Consider the following 20,984-nt stretch of genomic DNA (forward strand, 5'->3'; position numbering starts at 1 on the left):
ACAATTTAAGAGACCCCATGGGAAATGCTCCATGGCCTCTCCCTTTACTTGAATAAATGACAGGACTCCTCTGTCTCCTTTTTGGACATAAACCAGTGGCATCTTGGATTAATTTTCCTAATAACGGGGTGACAGTAGGTGTGTGGGAAATGAGTCATTCCCTGGTTACCCAGGCCTCTGTTTCAGTCTGTGAGTCTTGCACATGAGGATATTCCTCGAAGATGGTTCTTTTTGTTGTCTCTGGATGTGCCTCCAGAGACACGTGCCTAAACAGGGCCCCTCTGAGCCAGTTGCCCAAGACCACGTCCAGGCAGTTTTTAAGTATTGTTAGAGATTCAGACTCCACCACCACTTATTTGGGCAACTTGGTAAGTTCTCAGTCCCTCTAGCAGTGTTTCCTGATGTTAAGATGGAACCTCTCATATTTCAGTCTGTGCCCACTGCCTCTGGTCCTGTCACTGGGCACCGCTGGGAAGAGCCTGGCTTTGTCCTCTTTGAACCCTCCCTTCAGGAATTTATATACATTATATAAGTGCCCCCTGGGCCTTTCTAAGCTGCAGACTCCCAGCTCTCTCAGCCTTTCCTCATATGAATGGCATTCCAGTCACGCACACAAAAATATGGACTCACCAGGATCCTTTCCCCGACCTGTTGGCAATGCTTTGCTGGTCGACAGTGGCAGAACATGAGCCAGAAGCGTGCACCTCAAATCCTGTGTTCAGTTCTGGGCCTCTAACTACAAGAAGGACATTGAGGGGCTGGAGCGTGTCCAGAGAAGGGCAACGGAGCTGGGGAAGGGTCTGGAGCACAAGTCCTGTGAGGAGCAGCTGAGGGAGCTGGGGGTGTTTAGCCTGGAGAGAAGGAGGCTCAGGGGGGAGCCCTGAGCTCTTATCGCTGTCTACAACAGCCTGAAAGGAGGGTGTAGCCAGGTGGTGGTCAGCCTCCTCTCCCAGGTAACAAGTGACAGGATCAAAGGACACAGTCTTAAGCGGCGTCAGGGGAAGTTTAGGTTAGAAAGACCTGGAACCCAGATTCCAGAACCATGCAACAGTAGGAATTTCTTCACAGAAAGGATGATTAAAAGAAAAAAAAAAGATTAAACATCAGAACCGTGGAGAAGCCACCGTCCCTTGAGGTGTTTAAGCGACGATATGGCACTCACTGCCATGGTCCAGTCAACTTGGCGGTGCTGGGGCATAAGGTGGACGCACCCATCCCAGAGGTCTTTTCCAACCCAACTTCCGGGGGTTACTGTCTCTTTAAGGGCCGTCAGGCCGTCCCGTGGTGCACTGCGGCGGGCGCGCGGAGGGGAGCGTGGCCGGTGTCCGTCCGCGCGCTCGGTGCCGCTGCTCGCTCTGCAGTTGGTGGCGGGCGCCATGCGGGGCTGAGGGGCCGCCACCCCACGACCGCCCAACCCACTCACCCACCGACCCGGCCCTCGCCTCCGGCTCCCGGCCCCGCTCTCCGGCTCTTCCCGCCGCCGCCATGTCTGCGGGCTTCTCCTTCGGCGCGGGCACCCTGGGCTCCACGGCGGCCGCCGGGGCAGGAGGAGGAGGAGCAGTCGGGGGCTTTTCCTTCGGAACCGCCACGCCGAGGTAACGCGGCGCCCCCACCCCTCTCGGTTCGGCCGTGCCGGCAGCCCCCCGCGGCCTGAGGCTGCCGCGCGGGTCCGGGCCCAGCCCGAACCAGGGCCCCCGTGGTGCGGAGGGCCGGGGTGGCCCGTGCGTGTGTGTGTGAGTGAGCGAGCGAGTCCCTGCCCCGGGCTCGTGGCTCGGCGCCTCGCCCACTCCTGCAGGGGCCCGGGGCTCCGGCAGTCCTGGCCGCAGGGCCCTTGGTGCGCGGGCGAAACGGCTGCACCGTGTCTGCTCCGGCCTCCTTGCCTCGTGTCCTTCCCGGCTTGCGCCTTCAGCAGAAACGTAGGGAGCGACCTGTTCAGCAGCTAATAATTAAGAGAGTTGTTCTTCTTATTGTGCTTTGGTTTGGCTTTGGATTCCTCCCTCCACGGTTCACCCTGCCGCTCTGAACGCAGGATGTGAATCAGTTGTGTATCCAGGTCTCTCTCAGAGTCAGCCCGAGTTTGTGTCCGCGGCGTGGAGCACTTTGATGCCAGAGCCCACGTGTTCAGTGTCCAAAAGTGATGTTCCGTACGTGTTTTCGAAGTTAGGTTCGATCTTACACTTTTGGACAAAAATAACCTTGTGTTTGGCATACAGTATCTTAGAGGAAAAGGAGATCTTTGTGCATGTGATATACAGCAGGCTCTGTACTCAAAGCGTTATGGTTTAGGCTTCTCAGAATAACAGGTAAGTCTTTCTTGTTGGTGGGTTTTTTTTCTGTTTCTTTGCACGCAACTGGACTAGCAGAGCCTGTTTATTCTGACCTGCTTGCTGTTGTACTTCTGTTGAAGAATAAGTCTTTTATGGGACTTTGTGTAAGAGACTTTCCCAAACGTGATCAGAATTGATCACTGTAGTGTAAACTAAATGGACACGGGCGATTACTCAAGGGAGATTCGCTTAAGGTGATACATTTGGAAATACCTGTTAGAAACGTCAGGAAATAGGATTGTGAGATGGAGAGAACAGAACATCTGGATCTGAAGGACATCCATTTAATCCTTGGATTAAATGGCAGTATTGCTTCTTTCGAAACCCATATGAGAGGGAACAAGATTTCTGAGTTTCTTGTAATAATGTAGATGTTGTGGTTGTGACAGATTGATGACTTTCTTGTGTTATTGCTGCTTGTTTTGGGGGGAGGGATTGTTTGGGGATTTGGGGGTTTTGAGGTTTTTTTGGGGGGGTGTTTTTTGTTTTGTTTTTGGGGTTTTTTTGTTTGGTTGGTTTTGGGGTTTTTTTTTGTTTGTTTATTTTTTGGGGTTTTGTTTATTTTAACTCCTGTAGTGAAACTGATGTGGACTTTAGGTAAAGAGTTTTTGCTCTTTTGCTTTATGCCTTCTTAATGTAGGTTTCCTGTGATTAAAATGAACAAGTTAAAATAATATTTTTTAATTCAAAACGATTCTTCTAAACGTAATTAAATAAGGGAAACTCTTTTATCTTGTTGATATTCACCTTAAAAAACTGCCTGTTGAACTTAAATATTTCTGTTTGGTGGGGTTTTTTTGTGTTCTGTCTGGCTTTCCTATCCCTTAAAAAAAGTTTAATAGGTGCTAAGTAATAGCAGTACGGTGCTCTGCATTTTTGTTCATTTATTTATTTTTACAAGCAGGACCAGTCTTCAGTGCTGTTGGTCAAGAAATATCATAGAGGAAGGGGCCTTCTAACTGCTTCTTGAACATCCCTATGAGATAGTTTGCTTGATAACATGTTTGAGACTGTAAGAAGCTGTTCTTCTGATCTGGGTCTAAGATGATATTGCCAGGTGTTGGGAGAAAAAGAATTTGGTTGTCTGGTCCAAGCATAAATGTTATGTGACCAAAGACTATATTCTGGTAGCCAAAAGCCTTTGTGACCTGCCAGCCTATCTAATTCCTGCTTTGCACCAGTAGCCTTTCAGGTGCTTGCGCTCTTTTTAGTTGGTGTTCTGCATCTTGTGCTTTAGCCAGGTGCAGTGCTTCAATCTAGCTCTAGAATTAAGAGTTCAGGCCTGACTTCAGTGACCTGAGCTCTTCTTCCTTCCATCTGTGTCCTTCTGGCCCATGCTTTCTCCTGCTGGTGAGAATGACTAGTGAGAGAAGCACAATTTTGTATGTTTAAGTTTACAAGCACTTAGGTCATGGTGCTGCATTTTGGTATGTTGAAATTTTGGAAGTAAGGATGGCTGAAATGCTCTGGATTTATGGGACAGTTAGTGAGTCTTTGTCCTTCTAAACTTCTTGGCTTCCCAAATTACTGCCTAAAAAATAACTCACACCTAGTTCTGAATTTGCAACCAACTGGGCTTGCCATGATCAGTTTTATAGATAGTTTGACGAGTTCTAATTCAAGAGCTAATTGTACCTTTTTTTAAGGATTTACTTTTGTGTTTGACTTGTTATTTTAGGAACTGCCCTCATACAAAAAGAGAGAGGAGATTAGGGAGCAATGAGAGAATACTAAAACATCTGAAAGAAAGAACTCCTTGGCACCTACTAGCCTGAAGTCTAAACTGCATTTTGTTTCAGTGCTGCTGTTGTACTTAAACAAAAGTGTTTGTGAAAACCGAACCCTGTTTCTAAAAAGGCTCACAAATGGGACCCGGAAGTTACTGTTATTCATCTGATAAATTATTCATCTGTTCTTTCCTCAATTAAGAACAAAATTTTTAAAACCATAGACTCATCTGGGTGCTAGTACCTGTAATTTCATTGGCTGGAGATAACCATGATTATTGTATTCTCTTGTGTTCTGTGCTAAATGTAAAGCTTGTTCTCTATTTGGCATGAAATCTCTAAAATGTGTAGTTATCCAAAAGAAATACTAAAGCCTTCATTTTCCTAGGGATGACTGATCTGATTCTCTCTTGTTCTTTCTCTTCACCTTTAAAAATAGATCTGGAAGTTTTTTTTCTGTAACCTTCTGACAGGTAGACAGTCTGAAAAAGTACAGTAGGAATATGGTTGGCACCTGTGCAAAAGGATAGCATTTTGGTTAGAAAATTAATTCATGCTTCAGTGTGTTTTGATAGCAAGATAGAGTGAAGTTGTGCTGTTGATGTGAATGGTTCTGTATCTCTGCTTATCACTTAAGAATGAAAGAAAGCAACACTGGTTGAAGTTTCTGGTCAGAGATAACTAACTGGACTTGTAACCTGCTTTGAAAAGATCTTCATACAGATTTGTTACCATCTTTGTGCTTCCTCTAGCATTTGTTCTCTCATTTCAGTAGCACAGGGAGAACAATTAGGCAGAATGAATGAGATATTCTAACACAGGAAAGTTTAAATATCCAAGACGTCTAGTAAGATCTGTCAGCTCAACAGCAGTTGAACAAATGCTGGAGTTAGTGTCAGGGAAGCAAGGAGAGTTATGGAGCTGTGGAAGGAAGCAGGGAAATGGGCTCCTTCTTTCTGCTCAGTGTCAGTGAGGCTGGACTGTCTTGCCCAGCTGGGTTGTTTGTGATGAATGGTGTTTGTGGGAAAGTGAATGAAATCAGAAAGAAATTGAAATGGGGGGGGTGTTTGTTTTCATTTTGACATAGAATTACTGCTAATGGTCTTATTTTGTAATAGCTCAACAGGAGGACTTAATTTTGGAACTCTGGGCTCTTCCACTGCTACAGCAACTACATCAGCTCCTTCATTGGGCTTTGGGAGTGGACTTTTTGGATCAAAATCAACCACTGGCTTTACACTAGGAAGCACCAGTACAGGTAGAAAAGAAATCTTATACTGCAGATTTTGGATTCAGCAGTGAAGAAATAAATTATATATATTCAAGAAACTGGGTCATCCTAAAGTGTTTACTATTTTATGGTAGTTCTGTAGCTCAGAATATTACTTATACAGTTTTATAAAATGGCTTCATTAAGCAGTTTAAAAGATTATTCATTGAGAATTAAGTGGTACCAGTGCAGCAGAAACACAAATGCAATTACTAGAAAACTTCCTGGGCTATGTGTAAATTGTTCTGTAGTTTGAATCCTGGTGTATTTTAGAAATCTTAACTCTTCATCCAGGATACTCCAAATTGAATTAAGATTGTGGTATATTTAGATTTTAAAAGTATTTTAAAATTTCGTGGAGTTGTTTGCATTTGTGATGCAGTACTTGTAATTCTACAGTAGTGAACCTTTCTCAATTTGTTGTTTGAGGATTTTGAGTGCTACATGCCTGAAGGAATTGAATATTTTCTTAGGTCTCTAATTCAGCCTATGCACATAGTTTCTTACAGGAGTAATGGACTACAAAAGAATAAAACTTTTCTGACTGGGGGTATTTTTTTTTTCAGCCATCAAGCAGACATAACTTAATAATTGCTGCAATATTGCTGGATAAAATAGTCTTTTTCTTGTATGCTTATATGAGTAGATGGGGAAAATTCTAAGAACCAATCTATTAAAAGTAAATTCAGCAATAGACTGAAAGCTTGTATTACTGTGGTTGGCTACATTGGGGTAATTTTCTTTCAGTGATTCTCTTGATAATCTAATCAGATGGCTTTTAAAATATGAAATGGCCTAACACTGTGTCCAGAATAATCTCTTTAAATTCAGTGGGGCAGAAACCCTAAACCAAGACACAGGATTTTACAAGGACTTTAGACTCCATAATCCTCTTCATTATACTGTAAATCTGATGGTTTACATTCTGGTGTTATGTACTACCACATGGCTGAAAAAAATACTTGATAGAATTACTAGTTTTCATCTTTTTACCTTAATTTATTTGAAATTTCAGATAACTTTTCTTTGTAAGAGGCTGCTAACAAAGAAGCTAATGTTAACACATTAACATGTAAATTATGTTTTTTGAAGTCAGTTGTGCTTTCATTTGTGCTGCTGGTGCTTACCAATACTATTTTCTGTGTTTATGTCTTATTTTCAATACACTACAGAAAAAAACTTGTATAGTAGTTGTCTCATAATGTTGCATTGTTTCAGGATTTTATTTCATGTTTTTTTTACTGTCATAACTTCTCCGTAGCCTTCTACTACTGTTCTTACCCTGTTTATTTGTTCTCATTCTTAAAGCAGGAACAGCAACAACTATTGCTACAGGACTGACGTTAGGTAAGGACCTAATTTGGATTTTAATGTTATGCAGATAAAAAAAACCCAAGAGACAGATCTTTCTTGAAATGTATAGAGTTAGTGATCATATGTGAGCTTTTTCCCCATTACTAATTGCAGTTTGCTTTGCAGCCCACATGTTAAGGCCGTAAATCAGAATGGAGCCCTGCAGTTCTGGGCACTGTTACGTGTTAAAGGATTATTCAATTCCTGTACAACAGTGACAATCAAAAGTTGAACTGTGTATTTATGCTCCCCTAATGAGTTTCATCCTTCAGCAGAGGGGAGGGAGATATGTTATCGAAGAAATATTTATACGGAATTTCTTGATCTAGTGAACCCTGTGTGAACATATCTATTTGGTAATTACCTCTTTTAGAAGAATAAAGAAGGTTGAACTGGGAACAGACTCTGAGGATATTTTTTGTTTCTCTGATCCATCTGTGGTGACTATTTTGCAGCTGTCATTAGAAATAGAGGAGTAAATGAGTTGTTGTTGGCTTGGTTTTGATTTTTTTTTTTTTGAACAGCAGCTGAGATCTGAGGAATAACTGAGCTTGAGTATCATGACTGTTAGGGGTGGAGGTGCTACAAGACACACTTCAGTCAAAGAACTTAGGAAGCCATACTATGAATAAATAGGAAAAAATAGTGTTGAATAAAGAAGCAAATCAAGTGGGCAGAAGAAGGGAGGAGCAGCAACTAACCCAGAAGAGACTGTGTGATATGTAATCGTATGTGGAAGTCACTACTGTGCAGATGAACATTAATTCTGTTCACTAGCTGGATGAAATTATGTCATCCAAAACAGACAGCAGTTACTGAGAATACAAAATATGTCTTTGCTGTAGTGGTTTGTGTATGTATTTGCACACTCCTTTATTTTGGAATAGGGATTCTAGAATGTGAAGTGTGCTCTAACCAAGAAAACAGCAGGAAGTGGAAGTTTATTGCTTTACTTAAAAATGTTCAAAAGTGAACTTTGAGGAAGTAACATCTCAATGTATTTTTCTTGTTTACAAATTGGAAGGATATATGCATTCATTTTGGCATGCACATCTAACTGAGAATTTGTAGTCTGTATTTTGAGTAGTATTGTTTATAGCTTCATTTACTGTTTGTGTCACCTACTAGATGCTTTTGGTGGAAGCTTTTTTTTTTATTCTTTTTACACAGTTTAAAGATTGCTACTAGATATAATTGCCAGTCCAGAATTAAAGCCCACTGGATCCCTAGGAATTCTGGAGTAAAATGTCTGTGCAGTTGATGTAAACCACTGAAATTTATTTTAAAGTTCTCTGGGGGTATTTTACTTGACGCAAGTGATGTTTTGTGCTATGTCGCTCATGCTGGTTAAATGAGATGCAGAAGAGGTGGTGAATTTAGCTGTTATTCTCAGAGTGTTCCAAGAGTGATAACTGGTTTTGGGTTTCTTTTAGGCACACCTGCCACCACATCAGCAGCTACCACAGGTTTTAGTTTAGGTTTCAACAAACCTGCAGGTTCAGCCACACCATTTGCTTTACCTGTTACTTCTACCTCAGCGGGTGGCCTGTCATTATCATCTGCTCTTACATCAACTCCTGCAGCAGGTAGGAAAATGTTTGGGGCTATTTTTTGTTTGTTTAACAATAAAATTTTATTGTATAACAGTTCTACATTTATTTTTTTATTATTTACATAATCTTGTACTTAAATAAAGGGGTTCATTGGACTGCTTGAGTTCTACATTTGGGTACCCTAATACAGATAGAATTATGGTCAGTGTACCTAGCAATATAGACAACATAGAGTCCAAGTCATTAGAAGTGTAGCAAGAGCTGATTCATCATGTAAAATTATTTCTCTTATTGTTAACTCTGCTGAAGATTGAAAGCTTCCTACTTGTGCATCTGCAAAGTTTGTAAAATGCCTACCTATTGCAGGTGGCCTGAAATGGTTAACTAGCAGTGGAAATAATGTTTTTCCTAATGACTTCTCATACTGTCATGCACCTGCCACCATATTTAACTCGGCTGAACTGCACTAAGCATGATGGTAATTGAGACTGGAGTTAATTTTTCTTAACCTTGTAAGTTCTGCATTTGAGTTCAGCTCTCTGTGCCCTCTGTTAGCTGTCCCTTTATGCTTGTGGTCTTTCTCTACTCAATTCTTCCCTATTCTACTGAAAGTTGGGATGCTTAATTCCAAAAGGCACCTCAAGCTACTATGGAAGTGTTGTTGTATCATGTGTCTTGTATAAATATTTTAATGTTGAAGATTAAACACTAAAAATTTCAGTATTTTAATATAAAAATCATTATCATGAGTTCCATTATGCTGTAAAATAAATTTTGTGTTAGGTTCTAGATTCTGTAGTGTTCTGGCAGACTGCCAAAATTTTTATATAGTTGCAGGTAAATACAGACTAATTAGGGTTATGCAGTTATAAAGCAAAACAACATAATTCAAAAGGCTATGGCTGTGTGTGAAAACTCTGCAGGAAGTAAAAACACTTATTATCCAGTTATGATAAAGATGCTATTCAGACCTTTCAGTTATTTCAGATTGTCTGTGGATGTATTTGAAGGCAGTGTCTACATGAAGCTGGTTTCCTTTCTCTGCAGGAACTACTGGCTTTACTTTAAATTTGGGTGGTGCAACTGCTCCAACTACAACTGCTTCCACAGGCCTTTCCTTAGGAGGAGCCTTAGCAGGCTTAGGAGGTTCACTCTTCCAGAATACAAGCACAGCAGCAACAGGTGAACATTATTTTAGTTTTTTCCTCTTGTCTCAAAGCAGTGACATTTAATGTGTGATTGTATAATGTAAGATTTAGTTTATACAAAGTGTTAACACTGTGGAAATTTAGTTTTTAAGTGTTACAGTTAAGAACAGTATTGCTATCCATGGACAATAAAAATGAAACTGAAATAATTGGCTCCTTTCTTATTCTTAAATTCATTTGTACTTAACACTTATTAAAAAATGAAAATGCAAGGAAATCTTTGTCATTCCCATAATTGGCTCAAGGAAGTTGATCATGTATGGGGAGAGGGCAGTGATACATGACTGATTCTATCTGTGGAGAAATGGAAAGCTCCTTATTTTTGGTGAGTTTTGGTCTGAATAAAGTATCTCACTATCAGTGTTGTCATTTCACAGCTCCAGAGGAAGAATTTGTGCTATGTTGTAGTCTTGATAACACTGCAAAATGCAAAAATGCTGTTTGGATTTCTTGTAGGACTTGGGCAGAATGCTTTGGGTTTGACTCTGGGCACAACTGCAGCTCCGTCAACTACTGCCAATGAAGGTCTTGGTGGCATTGATTTTAGTAGTTCTTCAGACAAAAAGAGTAAGTTTGTTTTAAAACACTCCTTTTTTTTTTTTTTTTAATTGAGAGAATGATCAGAACGCTACAGCAAACCATTTAATTGGTTAGGAATGTGGTATTGAAGTTGATAACTACTTGCCTCTTAACAAAGGCATTTCCGTTGATTTCATTCTTAGATATTGTGCTTGTACAGAAGAACAAGATCATGCTTGCAAATGCAATGCAGTATTAATTATTTATTTTAGAAATAAATATAGGCTTGAGAACCAGGACCTAAATCCTTTAGCTTTTTGGGAATGAAGACTCAGGGCTGCTTGCTGAGATGCTGTCACAGGTTTCTGCAGAGCTCTGTGTCAGATTGTCACTAGAGGGAGGAGCAGAGCAATGTTTAAGTAGTGTGTTGCAAGTATGAAAAGCACTGGTTTGGAACTAGCGTTGTCTAGCTGTAACAGATCTTAAACTTGGGGTTTTTTTGAAAACCTGCACGACTGAAGTGTCCTAATTTTAGATGTTAGTCTTCAAAACTGTTTCTGGTGGTGTGTAGTTCTATATTATGTGTTCTGTCAGGTTGTTAAAACCAGTTACAAAAACTTTACTTCTGCAGTAGCTTTAAAGTACTTAAGTAAGGGAACACTGAGCATTGACATATGGATGCTTGTAATTTGCCTTGCTTTTATTGGGGAATCAGTACTGTTAATTTAGTCTCTTGATTTCATTTGGAACTGAAATTTTGATTTAGGTATGCCAATAGCTAAAAGAGAAGAATATATGTAAGCTCTAGGAAACCAGCTTTACAGAGTAGCATCGTTTGTGGAGAGTTACTTGTAAAAGAGAGGACATATTCAAAACTGGAGTGCTTTGCATGATGTTGATTGTTTTTGGAATTTATTACTGAAACTTTGAGTAATGAAAAGGCTCTGATACTTAGGGATTTCTATTACTGCAATATTAGGATATCATAACACTTCCATAACATACAGGTATCATAAAATAAGGACCAGAGAACCACAGAGTCAAAATCGACTTTGGTAGTAGTGTTATGTTCACCTTTTAGGGTGGAAACTTAGAGTATCCTGAATTCCCCCATATGTTGTGTAGTGGAACTGGGTGAGTTGGACTATTGCTGTCAGGATGAGCAGAGATCCCTTAGCTAAGCAGTGGGAAATGTCAAAGGAGACTATGTTTTTTGAGGTTTTAATTCAGAAGTGTTTCCCTTAATGGCTAGTGCTGGCTTAAGCAGCCTTTGTAAATATCCCTACCCACGTGCTGCTATTTAGTTCTGTCAGTACGGTTGCTTATACTACTATATGGGGAACTGCATTAAGGTTTGAGTGTGGTGGTTCTATGGTTTTGAGGTTTTTATTTCTCTTTTCCTCATGAAGAAAAGGAAGGGGGTGATATGGCTATGAAAGAAAAGTGCCCCAGGAGTCCCAGGACAGATAGGGACTAGCACCTCTGTGATCTCTTCTGGAATTGGTTATAAGAGTTTTTGCTTCTGAAGACTGACCATCTGGTATTTCTTTAAAATGTGGCTGCAGGGGGGAAAAAAACCTGTTCTAATACATATTTTCCTCTTTTTTTTGCTAAAGAGAATGTTAAAAAATACAAAATCTGAAGCACTCACTTGCCCAGAAAGTAGCAAAATCTGATGTGAAATTTGTATCTTGTAAGTATTGTGATGTACAGCAACAACAAGGTGGCTGAAGCACAAAAGCAAAATGTGCTTAGTTTTCGGCCTTTTAGATTATCAGCAGACAAAGAAGTCCTAAATTCTGATGTTTGTCCCTCATGCTTTTTTTCCCTCTAATTTTGTGTGGTTTTTTTCCCCTTTAGCAGAAGGCATAGGGAATGGTTGTGAGTGCAGTCTGTCTAAAGTACTGGGTGACAGAGTCTGCCAACGGTTTAAATAGATGTTGCTTCTAAAAGTAGTAGCTTCTCCTGGCAGGAGCACTGACTTGTGCAGCTTCAAATGTCTGTGGTACTAGCATTAGCAGTGTAGCTGCTTTCTGTCTTGGTGGCACTGACAGGATGTGAATTGGATTCAGCTGAAGAAGACGAAGCCTTTTTCTTGGGCTGAGTGCGTGCTCTTCCTAGCAGACTGCTGTGGTATGGAATGCAATTACTGCCACAGCCATGACTAGAAATAGTCATGCCCTGTGTTATGCATGATGCTGTTTGCAGCTCTGTTCTGTCACTCAGAGGCATTTGGTATCTTGATCCACAGGTGTGTAATTTAGAGTGTATAGGTGGCAGGTAAGCAGTAACATTTTCAGTTCTGTAAAATCTCACTCATTTCTGGAGTTAATAGCAGAATTCTTAGGAAGCTCAGTGGGCAAATGTTCATTGCTTTGATATCTGACAGGAGACTGCCATTGCTGAATTTGAGCACTCAAATGTTTTGTGGCTGCAGGTTGAAGTGAGTTGAGGCTGCATAAGCAGAAACATGAAACATTCCTTATGCAACTGCAGTTGTTTATGCATTTGTAGTGACTTGTATAGTGACACAAGAGGTTGTTACTCTGAGTGCCAAGAAATTAGCACCTCAACTGTTGAACCATTGTTCCTGACAAGATAGTTATCTCTGAAGGGGGTGTAAATTAAAACCTTTTTTTCTGTTCTGCTTATCATGAGAAATCAAGCAGATTGTAGTTATTAGTTCTTTCTTAAAATCTCATTAAGATTGGGGATTTTTTGTTCTTCAGAGCTTCATTTATGACCTACAGTTTTTATTTTCTAGGTGACAAAACGGGAACAAGACCAGAGTAAGTGTCAGATTTTCTTTGCATTCCATGTTTTAATAGGAAACACCTAAATGAATACTTTAGCTTTTGTGCTGATTTGTTATTGAAAAAAGATATGCATAACCAATATTTGCAATATGGGCAATTTAGTAATGTTTGATCATGATTTTAAGCATTGCAATTCTTCCTTCAAATGCAATGCCTACAGCTTATCTGGCACCTGCTATAGACTGATCATCTGGTCTGAAAAGTGGTTTCTGCAGATGCGTACCATGCTTACACCACAGGCTTGGACCCTGGATAGGATCTGTGTGCATTAATACAAATCATTCCTAGTTGCAACATTCATGCGATGGGTGCAAAACTCTGTAATCACTTGCTTAAATGTTTTAGTGATATTTACTAGTCTGCAAAAACGTTTGGCGGTATTGAAGGACCATCTAAACATTCATTGTCTCCTGTAGAGATAGCAAAGCACTGAAGGATGAAAATCTACCTCCTGTAATATGTCAAGATGTAGAAAATCTACAGTAAGTAGTGGTTGTTACTTATGATAGTTGTTTAGCTGAAGTATTGTATACTGTTGATGCTCTGTGACAAGAACTGCAGGCTGCATGAAGGATAAGTTATTAGCCAGAGGCCCTTCAGCAGGTCAGCCTTGGGAACAGAATGGATGGATAATTCCAGTAGCTGAAATCTTAGTCTGGTTTTTTTCAGTCTCACTTTTACATGCATTTATGCAAATGGGCCTGCCCAACAATACACTCTTAACCATCTCTCTCAGAGTATTAAACCTGTTGCATGTGTATAGTAAGTATCGAACCTTATGTCTGTATTGCATGTGCATCGTGGATCTTCTGTGGAATAGAGAATTGTAAAAGAGTTTTCCCTCGGGCAGGAGGGAAATGGTTTGTAGGCTAGGCTGCATGCATTGTATTTGTGAGTTCAGAGTGGTAATTGCTTTTACATAGATGTGTATATATTCCTATATATAGATATAAAATGTTCTATATATCTTAGTTTGTCAGGGGTCAGCATAACATTTTTAAACACTTGCTATTTAAAGTTGAGGAGTTTGGGGGAGGGGGATTGTTTTTATTTTGGTTTGGTTTTTTACAGTATTAACATGCTAGGAGTTAAGATGGTACTATGCCATACTGTAATTTTACTGTTCAGTACTTTGTTTTGGAAAAATAAATGTAATAGCTATTAAAATAATGTTACCGAGAGCTAAACACTTGGGTACTTCAGGTTCATTATGTTATGTTTCTTTCCTCCCCACCTCCATTTTTTTTTACGTTCCCCAGGAAATTTGTGAAAGAACAAAAACAAGTTCAGGAAGAAATTAGTAGAATGTCCTCTAAAGCAATGCTTAAAGTACAAGAAGACATTAAAGCTTTGAAACAACTTCTCTCTGTAGTTGCCAGTGGATTACAGAGAAACATTCTTAATATTGACAAGCTGAAAGTTGAAACTGCACAGGTATAGTGAATATAACTTTTGTTATGTAGAGTTTGTATGTTGATTATTTCATATAGGATAGCTAGCCTTCTTTATTAGTCAAGTTAACACATGTGTCCCAGCTAAGCAGTTGTGAACAGGATGAAAAATTTAATCGCTTCTGATCTATTTGAAGTTTCTGGGGGAAACTGAAATCTGTGATGTCAGTATTTTCAGATAAGTACAACAGCAGTAAAATGATTTCTATTCAGGAAAGCATTCCTACGTATCAAAGGCAGTGGAAGGGAATGTATGTCCACTTTAGTTCAGTTTCAGTAATATATTCAGCTGCTAGTGGACACATTTGTAACAACATGATGGACTCTGGAGCAGCAAAAATACAAATACATGTTCTTCTGGTAACTTTAGAGAAAAAAAATCCCATAATGTTTCAAGACCAAAATTTCTTGATTAGCACTCTAGTATTCATTTAGGGAACCTGAGTCACATCTCCCTCCACCAGTGTATGTCTTAACTGTGCAGACAGTTTGAGCTCAAGTTTTGATGCAGATGCTTTTCAAGTTAAGTTCTGTACCACCTTTTATTTCATCTAGCATGTCAAGGCTGCTTGCTATATAAATAAGTGATAATTTATTCTCAAGTCAAAAATTCAATGGTTTATTTTATCCTATAGTTGCACCTTGCCAGCAGTTTTCTGTGAAAACAAAAGCTTGTTAATGATATTCTCATTTCTGTATATGGGTTGAGTATAATCACAGACCCAGGCACTGAGAAATTCTTAATGGTTAAGTCGTTAGGAAATATTAAGCAGAAGTTTATGCTGTAATTATCATGTACAGCTTGATCATTTCTATAGAGGCATTTTTCTAAACTAGTTTATATTTTTTTAAAAAGTCAAAATAATCTTTTTTGTATTTTTTCTCTTTTAGGTGTGTTACTTCCTTGTACCTGGCTGCTTTTTTTCCCCTCTAGTTCTCAATAATTATTGTATTTCTGAAGTACAATAGAAAAATTTGTCTCTGAGAGTTAGGTGCAGTATTTTCTCAACTTCTGAGCACTTAATGTGCTTTCAGTATGTGCTATCTTTCGTTCTGTCCCCAGACTTCTGTTGGTATTTGCAGTTCTTTAACTTTCTGGTAGTATATTCTTTGGAGCAGTTCTGATCAAATTCTATCACAGTGTTAAATACACAAAGAAAATATTTTATGTGAATGAAGAGTAGAGTCCTAGCATTTTTATTTTTGAACAGTTCATGCAGAACCTTATATTTTATTAATTTTCTCTGTTTATTTAGGAGCTAAAGAATGCAGAAATAGCATTGCGAACACAGAAAACTCCTCCTGGTCTTCAGCATGAAAATACAGCCCCAGCAGAGTAAGTTGCTGTTAGTCATAAAAAATAGTCAATAATATGACTTGGAGAAGAGAAAAACTGAGGAGACCTCATTGCAGCCTTTCAGTACTTAACAGGGGCTTGTAAAAAAGGCAGGGACAGAGTTTTTAGTAGGGCCTGTTATGACAGGGGAGATGATTTTAAACTGAAGAGGGCAGATTAAAAGTAGATACAAGGAAGAAACTTTTTCAGTGAGCATGGTGAAAGTGGAAGAAGTTGCCCAGTGACGTGTTGGATGCCCCATGTCTGTAAATATTAAAGGCCAGGATGTCCCTGCTTATGGCAGAGGATTTGGAAGGGACCTTTCAAGGTAATCTAGTCCAATCCAACTGTTTAAAGATTCTATTAACCTCATAATACAGGTTTTTTCCCCCCTGCTTCTTGTAACATTTATATGGAGTGCTTCATAGAATCAGTATTTTATTTCTTCACTTGAATTATCTTTATGTCTTAGACATCAGAAATAGTCTTCACACTTGTTCCGGTTGTAGAGTGACATCAGGAATGTCATACAACCTAACCGTGCCATTAACTGAATGAAAATTGGCAGCTAATAGAGATGAGGTAAAAAAGTTCCGACAAATTAGTGAAGTTTAATCATACCATTTCACTGTATTACTCATCTAGCTACTTCAGAATCCTGGTTGAACAGTTTGAAGTACAGCTGCAGCAGTACAGGCAACAAATAGAAGAACTGGAAAACCATCTCGCTACTCAAGCAAATAATTCACACATAACTCCGCAAGGTAAATGTTTCAGTTCTAATCTTTTGTACATGAAGAATTTAGCAAACTTATACCTGTAATGAAAACTTAGTCATTAATCTCTCTTCTCTTTTGTTATTGTTGGGTTTTCTCATTTAATGTACTGAACAAATTAGTGTTCAGATAAATTCTGCAGTTGTTCGGTGTAAAGATTTGGAATTAAAGGCTCTATTCATAAGGGTTCTTGAGCTATTTAAGATGGATCAATTTTCCGAGTTGTGATTTTTAAGCCTGGTTTGCTTTTGACATCCACATCTCCTTCCCTTCAGCCTCTAGCTAATGTCTGGCACCTTCTGTCTTGCACTGGGCTTTCTGGCCAGGCAAATATGGTGCCTGCTCTGTCAGCACCAGATCAAAATGAGAACTCATCTGTAGTTTGGAGCCTGTTAGTGTTGCCTTCAGCTCTGACCAACTGAGAAAATTCAGTCTTGTTTGCTGACACATCATTCAATCTTGAGAAAATGTCTCTGGTCAAAGAATGCTGACCTCTGGACAATAGTCTTCTGGTTGGTTCCCATTCCTGTGGTTATAGAGAGTTTTATCTTTTGGGCCATTTTAGGTACGGGTCCTGCAATAAGCAGTGGTTTCAAGTACTTGTCTTTTTCTGCTAAATCGTACTCAAACATCTTGCCATCAGAGGATGGTGCACAGACTTTGGACTTTGTATGTCAAAAAGCAAGAGGACTGTCTAGACCTAGCTTCCATAATGAAAGATCTGCTGAATCTTGAGGGTCCTCTATCTTTGTGTGACCTTCTTGTCCATCAAGAGTATGAGAAGGATGCCTTCACAGATTTTTTTGTAAGGTTTTCAGCAGTTTCTGCTATAATGGAAAGATTCCTTGCTTCTGTAAGCAATGCTCAATCTGTTGTGCCAATATGAGCATATTGTCAGCAATGATCTAATGATGTAGTCAACACTCCATTGCATGTGTAGCCTTTATCATTCAGAAAAGCTTCCTTTGCCATGCAGGTTTCCATGACTCAGAATGTCCTGAAAATTTTGAAATACCTAGTAGTCAGTATCAATAAATTGCCTCCAAACTATTTGGATACTTGTGTCCAGTCTTCCTAGATACTACTGCCTCCGCAACCCTGTGGGTTGGCATGAGATTGATTCTACAGCTTTTCTGTTTTATGAGGGTGAAATTCCCCTATGGAAATGCAAACATTTTCAGTTCGAGAATCATTGCTAGACCTATGCATCTTCAAGAACTTGATAGCTACTATATGCATTTCAGTGTGTGTGTGTATATATATATATATATATTTGCATTCAGACTGTGTGCATCATTCAGAGGAAATACAGAAGCTGATCTTGTCACAATGAAAGACCCACTTCAGCACTTTTTTGTCCTCCACTTTGATACCTTGTTTCAGTGCTTGTATGAGAAGAGCATTTTTTTTGAGCAGATGCCTCATTCTGCCAAAACCTCTGAAATTTTCCCTTTGGTACTAAGGTTTTGCCTTAGTGTTGGGTCAATGCCCTGAAAATACTTTATATCTGTGTGGGAAATAGGATATCCTAAATATAAGATTTGTAGGCAAGAAGCTCCCTATTGTTTCTCTGATTATGATATGCTTGTGGGTAGAGCCAGATATAGAGATCCTGTGATGCTTGTTAATTATGTCTTTAAAATGTAGATAAAGCTTCCATTCTACTGCTATCTTTGACCAAAAATCAACTGAACACTTGACTATGCTTTAAGTCAGAAAGAGTGGAAAATACACACAAATGCAAGCAAATCTGATTTAACTGTATCTAGGTAAAAGCCAATGAGGTAAAAAATGTTCCTATGTAACTAGGTAAAATTAGGTTAAATATTGCTTTTTGCCTTTGCTAAATAATAGAATCATAAGAAACTTTTTTTACCACATATATAAAAATAAATCTGAGAAAACAGTACCTTACGAAATAGTTTGAAGCCCTGTCAAAAAGTAGTCCTTGGATGATTTTTGGATTTTTTGTGTTTTGTGTGCTGTATGGGCTTTGGGTGAACTTCTTACTTTGGTATAAACACTAAATCTTCTGATGATGAGATTGTCACTTACCAGTGTTTTATATGCCTCTTACAGATTTATCTATGGCTATGCAGAAAATCTATCAAACATTTGTAGCTTTAGCTGCACAACTTCAGTCAATACATGAAAATGTAAAGGTATGTTGCTTTGATGTGTTCCTGTGTATTTCCTGTATGATTTTTTTGAAACTATGTCTTCAGATTGCTTTTTGTTGGTTTTTTTTTTTTTTTTGTCCTTCTAATTAAATTGACTGCTTTTAAAAATTTTCAAACTGTCCTGGAGAAGTGCTTTGATTAAAAAAGTAGCTTTTGTTCAACTGAAGTTGCATTTAAAGTATTTACTAATAGGGATGACAGCAACTGACCACAGTCATTTGAGTTACAAAATGTTTTTCATCTAACTCTTTTCCTTCTAATTGTTGATCAGTTTTTAAAATGTCTGTTTTTGAGCTCATGCTTGTATATTTTGATTTTTGCCCAATGACCTTTTGATCTCAAGCAAAGATGATCTAAATCTGCTCTTGCTCAAATAGGTAACAGGAGAAAAAAAAGTGAGTTTCCATATGTAAGATTTTTCAGCATATCAAGGAATGTTGGTTAAAGTTGTTCCATCTATTTTATTGTTTTTAAATCTGGTTTTCATGGTAAGTCGTATTTGTAGAAGGAAAAAGAAAAGATTATGTATCAAAGCTTATGTATCCAAGGTCCTAATTAGGTCTGTTTTTTCCATCACAGACTATGGCTCATTCCATTTCCATACAGTTCTGGATATGTTGACAAAATGTCACTGTCCTGCAATACATGATTTTTCTTGAAAACATCAGAATCCTTCTTGGCTACAAAAAACCAAACCAAAACAAACCAACGTGAAGAGTCCAAGTGTTTGAAATTGTTTCTGCTGAGTGACTTACTTAATGGAAATAGCTCTTAAATCTTCTGCTTCCTTCTCTAAGCTTCTTCTGCACAGCATTACTAGTTCTCTAAACACCTGAAACTTTTTACTTTTTCTGAATAGAGCTCAGGAATACTGACGGTCTTGTATGATCTTGATTCCTTGCATTGCATTGCTCCTGTCAGCATAGATACTCACTGGTTTACAAATACCTGCCATCAGATATTTGTGCTGCTCTTAGTTAAATCAGTTTTGCTGCCAGGTATGGAATATATCAGCTCCTCCATATTTTCAGCAGAACTACCCAAAAAGTATCCCAAATGTCTTCAGGTCTCGTGGCTTCTGAGATCTGAGTGTAGCCTGAATTTGTGCAGTGGTCTTTGTGATGATGATGTTTTTGTTGTTCTTAAGTATGAACAGCTGGATTAGTATGCAGGTATAAGCAATGGTATCTTCAGTACCTTGTCAGTGTGACTGAATAGGAAAGACTTTCTTCAGTTTAGCGTAGAATTCTATTGCCTGAAATTAAGGGGGTGGTTTGAGGATTTTTCTTCTGGGAAATTTTTTTGATATTTAATCTAGTGGATGCACATGGATGCTGATATTTTTGGAAGGCATTTTATAAATAAAGCTTCAAAAAACAGATGAATGTACTGCTCAAGTGAATCTGTCATTATAACCATCTGTTTTAGTTTATCAGCTACAAGATGCTAGAAGAGGAGAGCACTTTTGGAACTGTGGTCTCTGCCTTATCAGATGGATGTGATACAGTTTGTGAAAGGCAGAGCCGTGATCACAGTTAATTTCTTTTCCTGAAGTAGGCTTTCTGGTTTGCACATACACTTTGATTCAGTGGTTTGAATTTGTAAAAAAGGAAAATTTGGCCTTAAAGATCTTTGTACTGTAATTGGGGTTAGTTGCTGAATATATCTGTGTCTTGTATGAACATAGAGCTGCATTCTGTACCTCAGGTCAGTGAAAAGTGAGAATTGGGTGCAGTTGGAGTAGGTAACATCATTAAATCATTCAGTGTAGTTTAGCCTTAAGAATTGCTCCATGATATCGAATGCCATTTGTCAACTCTTAGGGCAGTCAGTGTGGCACTGTGGTAAATCCCATCAGAATTCTACAAATGTCTTTTCTCTCCAAAGACAGCACTTCTGATGTGATAATGAGGTCATTCTTTGTGTGTTTCTTTCTGTTGCTGATAGATTTGGGATTATAGCTGTTCAAATCCCAAGTCAGAATTTTTGGACTGTAAACTCCTCTTTGAGGAAACAAGCATATATTTAGCCAGGAACACAGGACATACTATGCCTTCCATAAACTGGAAACTGTTGTCCTTTAATAAATCTATTGCATTTAAAGATTTTCTGTTATAAGATGGAAATAATTCTATCAGTTATCTAGTTAAAGCTATTTATTCTTTTTTTGTTACGCAGGATATCTGTAGTTTCCTCATCTGTGACAGAAATTGCTCATGATGAACAAGCCAAGCTGGGCTGTTGCCACAGAAGGTGGTGGAGTTTTGAGGGTGGAAAGGGCAGGGGCAAGGGAAGGTGGGACATGACACAGCAGATTTGTTACCCTAAGGCAGAATGATCTGTTGCATTTGGCCTGTGTTACACTGCTAATGAAATGCATCAGAAACAAGAGTGAGTTCTAAAATTCTGGTAGCTTCTTTAGCTTTGTGGTAAGAAGAAATGCCAGAGTGAAAGGAAGGAAAGAAACA

General features: G+C 38.9%; 1 protein-coding gene across 2 annotated transcripts in view; it reads left to right on the forward strand.

Annotated features, from left to right (window-relative positions):
* Positions 1 to 1,303: 1,303 nt before the first annotated feature.
* NUP58 (nucleoporin 58) overlaps positions 1,304 to 20,984 on the forward strand; it is a 35,535-nt gene continuing 15,854 nt past the window's right edge. The window contains exons 1-12 of one of the 2 annotated variants that reach the window (XM_082277398.1): positions 1,304 to 1,595; positions 5,173 to 5,312; positions 6,633 to 6,671; positions 8,111 to 8,263; positions 9,278 to 9,412; positions 9,895 to 10,005; positions 12,722 to 12,746; positions 13,190 to 13,255; positions 14,033 to 14,207; positions 15,481 to 15,560; positions 16,206 to 16,324; positions 18,416 to 18,498. In XM_082277398.1, coding sequence (XP_082133524.1) covers positions 1,486 to 1,595; positions 5,173 to 5,312; positions 6,633 to 6,671; positions 8,111 to 8,263; positions 9,278 to 9,412; positions 9,895 to 10,005; positions 12,722 to 12,746; positions 13,190 to 13,255; positions 14,033 to 14,207; positions 15,481 to 15,560; positions 16,206 to 16,324; positions 18,416 to 18,498 — 1,236 coding nt within the window. In that variant the 5' untranslated portion in view covers positions 1,304 to 1,485. The remainder of the gene's footprint in view (positions 1,596 to 5,172; positions 5,313 to 6,632; positions 6,672 to 8,110; positions 8,264 to 9,277; positions 9,413 to 9,894; positions 10,006 to 12,721; positions 12,747 to 13,189; positions 13,256 to 14,032; positions 14,208 to 15,480; positions 15,561 to 16,205; positions 16,325 to 18,415; positions 18,499 to 20,984) is intronic. The other variant, XM_082277399.1, reaches the window with a different exon arrangement.

Source organism: Coloeus monedula, assembly GCF_965178545.1.
Source record: "Coloeus monedula genome assembly, chromosome: 3".
NCBI lineage: Eukaryota > Metazoa > Chordata > Aves > Passeriformes > Corvidae > Coloeus > Coloeus monedula.